Source organism: Rhinopithecus bieti, unplaced genomic scaffold, assembly GCF_001698545.2.
Source record: "Rhinopithecus bieti isolate Rb0 unplaced genomic scaffold, ASM169854v2 scaffold_7529, whole genome shotgun sequence".
NCBI lineage: Eukaryota > Metazoa > Chordata > Mammalia > Primates > Cercopithecidae > Rhinopithecus > Rhinopithecus bieti.
In genome coordinates, this window is record NW_016805554.1 from 35507 (window position 1) to 44702 (window position 9196).

A 9196-nucleotide genomic window follows, 5' to 3' on the forward strand; every position below is an offset into this window, starting at 1 on the left:
CCGCGGCCTGGGACACGCTCAAGATCAGCCAGGCGCCGCAGGTGAGCATCAGCCGCAGCAAGTCGTACCGCGAGAACGGGGCGCCCTTCGTGCCGCCGCCGCCCGCGCTGGATGAGCTGGGCGGCCCGGGGGGCGTCACGCACCCGGAGGAGCGCCTCGGCGCGGCCGGGGGCCAGGGCAGCGCCCCGGCTGCGGGTGGTGGCACCGGCACCGAGGACGACGAGGAGGAGCTGCTGGAGGACGAAGAGGATGAGGACGAGGAAGAGGAACTGCTGGAGGACGACGAGGAGGAGCTGCTGGAGGACAACGCCCGTGCGCTGCTCAAGGAGCCCCGGCGCTGCGCTGTGGCTGCCACTGGCGCGGTGGCCGCAGCAGCTGCCGCTGCAGTGGTCACAGAGGGCGGGGAGCTGTCACCCAAGGAAGAGCTGCTGCTGCACCCGGAAGACGCTGAGGGCAAGGACGGCGAGGACAGCGTGTGCCTGTCTGCGGGCAGCGACTCGGAGGAGGGGCTGCTGAAACGCAAACAGAGGCGCTACCGCACCACGTTCACCAGCTACCAGCTGGAAGAACTGGAGCGGGCCTTCCAGAAGACGCACTACCCCGACGTCTTCACCAGGTATGTGCGTAGGGTGGTCGCGGCCGCAGCGCACGCAGGCCCCAGGGAGGGACAGCGGGCGGGCAGGGGCCCCGGCCTCAGGGCGGACACTTGGCTCCTGGACTCTGCGGAGGAGCGCCCTCCCAACACACCCACCCTTGCTCACCCAAACCACCCACTCCCCCCACCCCTACCCCAGTTCGGGCTTTAAGTTTAGGCTGGAATGGTTTCTCTCCTTCCCAAGGTCGTTGCAGTTTAATGTTTTCAAATTACAAGTTTTAGTTAGAGAGAGGAAAAGAAACAGCCTCTCCAAAGAGCGCCCGAAAGTGCCACCTTGGAGACGCGCGCGCAGCAGAGGGCAGACACAAGGCCTCCGGAGCTGCAGTCCAGGCTAGGTCCCCGGCGAGGCTCAGGAAGCGCTGTCCGCGGTTGTGCGGCCAGAGCAAAGCAGGGACTATTTTGGTCGCTGTGCTGTGCGCTCGCCACCCCCGCCTGATGCCCCAAGAGCCTGGTGGGTATCAGTTACGCAGTTCGCAGTGAAGCTGGAGCCTGTGCCAGCGGAGAAGGCCTTTAAAAAGATCCGAGTTCTGTCGTTTCAGGACTCCTGAAATAACCAAAGGAAGTCAGAACTGGGCAGTGTTTGGTGTCTGAACACCTGAGGGGCCCCAGCCAGACTCTCCCCTTTTACTCTCTGTCCTCTCCCAACACACACATTAAACCCACCGTGCGTTTAATGTAAACGGGTTTACCGGGTGGGCAATGATTGCTGGAAGCCTGGCAGGGAGTAGACAAAGCAGTTGGGGGAATTTTCTCTTTGGATCAGTGTCCAAGCCGGGTGTTCCACCTGGTCACACTCCACCTCCACTTGTTTTTCTGGGAAACATGTGCCTGTGTGATGACTGGACCCTCGGCCCCAGCTTATTCAGCCGACCACCTGGGGCGCCGGTCCAGGTAGGGGTCCTTCTCTCCCACCCCAAGGCCAAGTTCTGAGCTCAGGCGAGGAGCCAGGGTTAGGGCAAACGTCCCCCACTGAGGAGGAGAAAGGGATCGGTGACTGCCTAGCGCGGGGCTAGTCAAGCGCGGGCAGTTCCTTCAAAGGAGACGTGCGCAGCTTTTCAATGTGCATTTTAGAAGGGGAATGCTGCCCGCCCCTTTGAACCAGAGGAGAAATCGCTGCTTAGGGCTCGGGAGGCCGTGTTAACTCCAAAATGTAGTTGGCCTGGCAATTGCCTAACTCTCCTAACCAGAAACAGAAAAGAGCGGACTTAATGCCAGGCAAAGGCAGTTAAACCTGGTCATCGCTTGGGCTACACTTTGTCTTCCCCTGTGTCACCCAGTCCTTTCCTTATCTTTAAAAAAGGAAATAAGTTTAAAAACCTGTGTGTGCTGTCGAATAGCGAATTGGCCGACCAGCGTTTTGCGTTTATCATACGTGTGTATTTCCAAAGAAGAAACTGAGCTGGTGTCAGTTGGCATCCAGGTCCGCCCTTTTTTAGCTTCTGGCGGGCTTGGGGGCGGGGGAGGACCGAAGAGCATGAGGAGGGGCAGCTCCTTTTCCCCGCCCCACCCCCACCTCCTTCCAACCCAGGAGTTTGAGCCCCTTGGCTCCGGCCCTGAGCCAGCCTGAAGTGCCGCTTTAGATTTGCTGATGCCCGCTGTAGCTGGGGACAACGGAGGGCACTTATGGAGACGGTTTACCTCTGGTGCTGAAGTTTCAGGTGTGGACTGGGAGCCTACCGGCAGGGCAACCCCAGGTCCCAGGCTTCGGCGGCCCCCGCTCTTTCATATCGGCGAGCGGAGGGCCAATTATTCTCAGCGCGCTCATATTTTCGGTAAACAGGTCGTAAGTCGTTTTACAGCATCTTAATGGTTTCCTATTTGCCTTAATTGTCGCAGTAATAACTGCAATGACGGGGTAGGGTTTCAGTTAAACTGACTTCCCCTGAGATGGGCAGGGTTTGTAGTGGGCACTGGAGTCAGGAGGTGCGCAGAATTTTGTTTAATCGAAAAATTACCCCACTGAACTCTTAACAAGCTTAACATACCTGCAGAGGGTAATGCGGAGTGTAACCCAAGGGGATGATGGAGGGAGGAAGGCGGGGGAGAGAGAGATGGAGGGAAAGGCATAGCGCTGGAAAGAGAAGAAGGAAGAAGGAGGGAAGAAAATTTTAAAAGAAGGCAGAACGAAACCAAGGGGACAGAAAATATTTTCTTACTTAAGTGCTGAGTTCCTATTCCACTTAATATTAGGACAAAACAGGGTATAAGCTGTGTGTGTGTGTGTGTGTGTGTGTGTGTGTTGTCTAACTCTGGCTTAAGAGAGTGAGAGAGAACCTGTGTACCCAGGTTTGTAGACTCAGAGACTCAAGAAGCCACCCTTGCTTGTCACACACGAATGTAGTATGATATAATAGATAATACCCTATAGCTGGCAATGTACTTCGTGTTTTTGCATTTTCAGTCAAATAGTTGGCACTCCAGGGGTGATGGAATGGCAATGCCCATATGTTTGGGGGTTGGGGGCAGGCAGCCAGGGGAGACCCTAGTGGAGTAGGCCTGCCATAGAGGAGTGGATAGCTGAGAGGGCATTGCTGGGGCCTGCAGTGACCTCCTGTCTGTCTGTTGCTTTCTTATAGGGAGGAACTGGCCATGAGGCTGGACTTGACCGAGGCCCGAGTCCAGGTGAGCTGCACAACAGAGGGAAGAAGGAGGGAGGAGGGCTGGGGGCCAGCGGGAGAGAGAGAGATGGGTTGATGGGTGGGGGGATCCCCTTCACAAAACCAAGAGAAGCAGAATCAGAAAAGTAGACCCAAGCACTCTCACACACACAAAGATATTTAAAACTTAAGACATAGGAGGTGGAAGGGGGAGGTTTTTGGGTTTGGGAGCCCGAGGAAGGAGTCCAGGATCAGAACAAGGGCTTTAGAGTCCCTGAAACTGCAGTTTGGGAGCCCCTAGCCCTAAAGCCCCTATAGGAAACAATCCACCAACCTACTTCTCCTGATTGAAATAATGGGATGGAGCATGGATTTGGTTGTTAGACAAATCCGCTCAGCCCCAAGCAGGTATTTGGCTGCGATTAAGTCTCCAATCGGGCTTCATAAAAGCCCACTTAGTGCTAGAACAAACAGGGCCATTTGAAGGCAAAATGCTGTTTGATTTCCCCTCCGCCCCACACAAGGAGCTGGCTAATGCTATTTGATTTCCCATTTTTTATAGCAATGAGCCCACATTGATCTAATAGGGAGTGAGTGCAATGCTATTAAAGGTGTTTGCAGCCCCATACCAGAGTGCATTTCCGAACCCAGGCCTCATAACCAAAGAGACGATCAACACTGAGCAGCCCCGATGGCCAACAGAAAACAGATGTCCCCGGGTTAGGAGCTGAGTGAATCACTTTACAGTCAAAATCAAGCGCTGATAAAGCACAATAAATTCCATATGGCTCATTTAATACACAACAGCTTCTTGCATTAGAGGGCTAATGATGAGGCCTGTCCCCTCCTTTCTGTTGACACATTTCTCCATTGTCAAACAGAGATGTGACAGCAACTCTGTATTTTCAGCTCAGGGGAACGAGTCGTGGGAAAGTTAAATAACTTTTAAAAGAAAGAGAGCGCCCCTCCCTTTCTCCTCTCTCCCTATTCACTGGAGAAGATGTAATTAAGTGAATATGAATTATTAGAGTCCTTTCGTTTACCTTTGGGGGGCCTCAGAGGTATTAATTCAATAATGAGGAATTGCAGGGGGACATCTTGATAATTGCAGTTGAGCTGGGAGAGACGATCTGTCTGTAAAAAGGTTTCCACGTTCTTTGAGGGCATCCTAAGTCCACTGCCCCAGTTCCCCTTCTTCTTTCACTGCGATCAAGGAGTGGCGGATATTCTTGTCTAGACAGATTTGGATACACAAAAGCTGCCCACCCAGTCCGGTCCCATCTACACTCTTACTTTTTCAAGCCTCTGGGTTTCCACACTGAAGTGTTTCTGAAATTCACAATAGATATTTTGAAAGGCTGTGGAAGGGTCATTGGGCCCCCTTTTTGGCGAATTGGTAAGTAAATTGACCGATTTGGATTCCCCCCTTTGATTTTTCTTGCCCTGGGGGGCTGTCTAGAAGTCAAACCAAGCTTAGATGCTACTGCTGGTAACAAGTCCCAGTGTGTAGATTTGAAAAATATGGATGTGTTTCACATTTTAAAATATATTCCTCTGGGATAATTTACATTACATTTTAATATAACTCTGTATAGCCCTGGAGTTCATTCTTAATTTTCAGACTTGCGTGCAGTTATAAACCCAGCCCTAAAAATATTAATGCCTTCAGGGGAGAAGGAGCATATCTTCCCAGCTGTGGGTGTGATGAGCAGGTCACATAAAATAATTTCATGCTCCTGGGGTTTATTTTAGATGATGGTAGCTGCCATATTTCAGGTAAAGGTCTCTATTAAAATTGCTTTCTATTAGCAATTAGGAAAATACCTCAGGCTGAAAACCTCCTCCAAGCCTAGAACTATCTTATTTAAATAACCGATTTAAACCACATCTCCAAAAGGAAATAAAAGACTTGTTAGCTCTGAAGATGTGAAAAGTCTACACCTATCCTGCCCTCTGATTTCTATGCACCCAGGTATTGCTGCCTGCTTCATCCATGTAGTCAGTGCCTTCCTGCATAGAACTGGGTCCTGCAGGGAGCCCCTGCCAAGAGCAGGCTGTGTACCCCTGTTTCATTTCATAGAGGAATGACCCCTTGAAATGTATGCTTGCTAATTAACTCGAGCACTTCTTCCCTCCCTCTCATCCCTCCCTGAACCCCAGAACCCAGCATAGTGCTCTTAGGTGTTCAGTAAATCTTTCTGGAAAGAATAAATGAACTATCTCTCCACTTTCCTCTTCCATACAGAGCAAGAATTTTGCCAGCTCTTGCGTAAATCTGAAATAGGTGAAAATAGCTGACATACAGTAAAACAAGCATGTCCCTCATCTCTTGGTGGCTGCCCATTCCCTAGAGTCACCATTGAATGCATGCTTTCACTTGCCTTATTTTACCCAGTCCTCATAACAGCCTTATGAGTGAAGTTTTATTATCCCCATTTTACAGATTCCAAAACTGAGGTTCAGAGAGGTTTAAGTGACCTGCCTAAAGATCCTAGCAAGCAAGTGTCACCACAGACGTTTAAACTTTGGTTTCCCCAACTCTAAACACACTGAATCACTTTCCTTAAACTTGGAAAACTGGCCCAGTTGGAATGCGGGCAGAAAGGGTTTGCTTGTCCTGTTTCCTGCTGACTTGAAGTTGTGGCTCCTATTCACTGCTCATTTGGCCCCAGACATGTCCGAAAACTACCTGAGGCCAAAGAGGGGCAGGAGGGCGCGGGCCGCGGTGGAAAGGAAGGGGGCCCTGCAGCGCGCCGAGTGAAGGGACGGGTACGCGCCCCGTGCGCCCGCCGGCCCGAGCCGTGCCGACCCTGAGCTCTCTCTGCCTTGCAGGTCTGGTTCCAGAACCGTCGGGCCAAGTGGCGCAAGCGGGAGAAGGCGGGCGCGCAGACCCACCCCCCGGGGCTGCCCTTCCCGGGGCCGCTCTCTGCTACCCACCCGCTCAGCCCCTACCTGGACGCCAGCCCCTTCCCTCCGCACCACCCGGCGCTAGACTCTGCTTGGACTGCCGCTGCCGCCGCCGCCGCCGCCGCCTTCCCGAGCCTACCTCCGCCTCCCGGCTCGGCCAGCCTGCCGCCCAGCGGGGCGCCGCTGGGCCTGAGCACTTTCCTCGGAGCGGCAGTGTTCCGACACCCGGCTTTCATCAGCCCGGCATTCGGCAGGTAACGCGTGGCCTCGGAAGTCTGTCTGTCTGTCTGTCTGTCTCTCATACACACAGAGGCTGGGGGCAGGGAGGAGGCAGGAGTCAAACAGGGTTACACACATCTTTTTCTTTGGCCCAACCTCAGAGACTGTAGCAAAGAAAAAACTCTCTGATTGCGCCTCAAAAAAAGGGGGGGGGTCTTGAAGGGATTGACTTGGAACTGAATGGGAAAGGGGAAGGCAGTGGCGGTAACGACAACCGTGACAACGGGGAATCAAAGCTGTAAAAGTACCAACTGAAGGCTGCAGCAACTCCCACCATAGGTGGTATGCGAGCAAACATGTACAGGTGTAGGGTACAGAGCAGGGATGACTTTTCAAGTTTTGCAAAAGTTCTTCCTCATGCCCCCAAACCTGGCAACCTGAGGAACACAGCCCTGATCCCCATGGGAGCCCTCGAGCCACCAGGCCCTCTGGGTGCACAGAATTCTTTCTTCTGCCCCAGACTCCATCTTCCTTGTCACTCAAGTGACCCGCTGCCAACGACACCTCCGTATGTGCAAGCCCCGATCTACAAGGTAGTACAAGACAACGAAATAAAAGAAACAACTCATCTTGTAACTCCTTTTCTTTAATGAACATCGAATGAGGAAATAAAAAGTCTGCATAATCACATAGACAAAGAAACAAAGGAGGGATGTATTGTGTTAGCACAGTGAAAATAAAACTGGATGCAGCTTCAATGATCACTCTTTGGGAGAACAAAGAAATAATAGATTCATCCAACTGCGCAGCTGCTTAACAAAAAAATCATCTTACAGAAAATTAAGACTCGGAGTAAATTTAGTTTCTTATAACAAACCAATAAAATAAACAGCGAGTGCACTGAAGCAGAGTTAGTGACTCAGTTTACCTAATGGAACCAGGGCATGTTACTACCCCACCTCCGGGTCACACTTTATGATATCTTTCTGAGAAAAATTTTACAGTTCTGTCTCTTCCCTCCCTCCACTTTTTCCCTCTGACAAGTGACTTGTAAACCCAGGCGAACCGTGGCTGGAGGACCGAGTTGCGAGATTCGGAGAGGCTGGAAGAGGGTCTGGGCTGGGGTGGCGCGAGGAGTGAGCAGTGGGCTTGGGAGAAGGAGGCGGCGCTCCGTGAGCCCAGGTGGGCTCATTTCTAACCCTGGAAATTCGGAATTGGCCCCGCGGGCCTGGAGCCAGAGCCCTCAGGGAGGCAGTCGGGAAAGCTCGCGGGCGCTCCAAAGTGGTGGGCGTGGGGGTGGTGTCCGGTGGCCCCGGGCTGCTCCGGCCACAGCTAATGTCCGGGTGCTGTGTGCATGGGGTGGAAGCGTCACGTGGAGTAATCCCGGCGCCGCGCGGAGGCGGTGGCGCTGGCGTGGGTGCCAGGCTTGGGCATCGCCTGGCCGCGCGCCAGGGTCGTGGGTCGGGGGCTCCCTGAGGCCAGAGGTCACAGGGGCGCGGGGAAGACAGCTGGGGTCGCCGCGCCAGGATGTGGGGCTGCTGGCAGGTGAGCGGAAATCAACAGGCGGTCGTCCCTCACTCCCACCCGCGGGCACTGGCCAGACGCGGGTCGCTGAGTCCCGGGCGGAAGGGCGGCCGCGGCGGCGCGGGTGGCCCGGGAGGCCGGCGAGCTAGGCCTGTTTCTCCAGGGCGCAGTAAGTCCCGGGCCGAGGAGCCGGAGGGAGACCTCAGAACCTGCGGCGTGCGCCTGGGCAGCTGGAATCCCACCTTCTCCGTCTTTTTTCCTCCCCACTCCCACCCTCCACCTTCCCTTCTTCTTTTGCTCTCCATCTCTCCTTTTCTCCCTCCGCATTCTCTCCTAGAAGATAGTATCTGCAGCCCCTGGCCTTGGAATACAGCGTACGTTTAAGCGAAACCACCGAATCCACGCCACTGGGCCGTGGGGCTTGGGGTTTCCACGCCCGCCTGTGGACCCCGGCCCGGCCCCTCGGGGAATATCTGGACTCGGTCTTTATCCCCCAGTCGGTTTCCTGCCCTGGGAAAGCCCTCTCTGCCGCGTCCAGCCTCCGCCCGCGCCCTCTGCCCATTCCCCCCCTCGCCGCGGCCCATCCGGGTCCCGTGGGTACCGCGCCCCTCAGCTGCCGCGGCTACTAGCGGCGGGAGACGCTGCCCGAGGCGCCGCGCACAGCTCCCGAGGCCATGACCGCGCTGTTTGCTCTCCCCGCAGGCTCTTCTCCACAATGGCCCCCCTGACCAGCGCGTCGACCGCGGCCGCTCTCCTGAGACAGCCCACACCCGCCGTGGAGGGCGCAGTGGCATCGGGCGCCCTGGCCGACCCGGCCACGGCGGCCGCAGACAGACGCGCCTCTAGCATAGCCGCGCTGAGGCTCAAGGCCAAGGAGCACGCGGCGCAGCTCACGCAGCTCAACATCCTGCCGGGCACCAGCACGGGCAAGGAGGTGTGCTAAAGGCTGCCCTCCACCCCCGCGCCCCGCGCGCGCCCCGAAAGGTCACCTCACTCAGCACCACTCAAGACCAAATGGAAACAGAGGACCAGCACACTCCCGAGACGGCACTGAGAGAACGCAGCCGCCTTCGCAGCACTCTGGATGCGGGCATGGCAGCCCTCTGCGCTCCGGGACGTGGCACCTCCTCGGCTGGCTGTCCACCCACCCCTGCCCCTGCCCCTGCTACTGCCAACCTCGCTCCAACTCCAACATCCACTCTCTCTTGTTCTTACTTTCCTGAAAATATCGGGGAGGTTTTCTCCCCCAGACGCCTGACATTGAAGTAAAAAATTTAAAAGCCCAACCTCTTCC

The 9196-nt window shown here is 55.0% G+C and overlaps 1 protein-coding gene across 1 annotated transcript in view; it reads left to right on the forward strand.

Moving 5' to 3' along the window:
* Positions 1-9190, forward strand: part of ARX (aristaless related homeobox) — a 15227-nt gene extending 6037 nt beyond the window's left edge. The window contains exons 3-6 of the mRNA XM_017872852.1: positions 24-616; positions 3232-3277; positions 6085-6413; positions 8605-9190. Coding sequence (XP_017728341.1) covers positions 24-616; positions 3232-3277; positions 6085-6413; positions 8605-8845 — 1209 coding nt within the window. The 3' untranslated portion in view covers positions 8846-9190. The remainder of the gene's footprint in view (positions 1-23; positions 617-3231; positions 3278-6084; positions 6414-8604) is intronic.
* Positions 9191-9196: the final 6 nt, after the last annotated feature.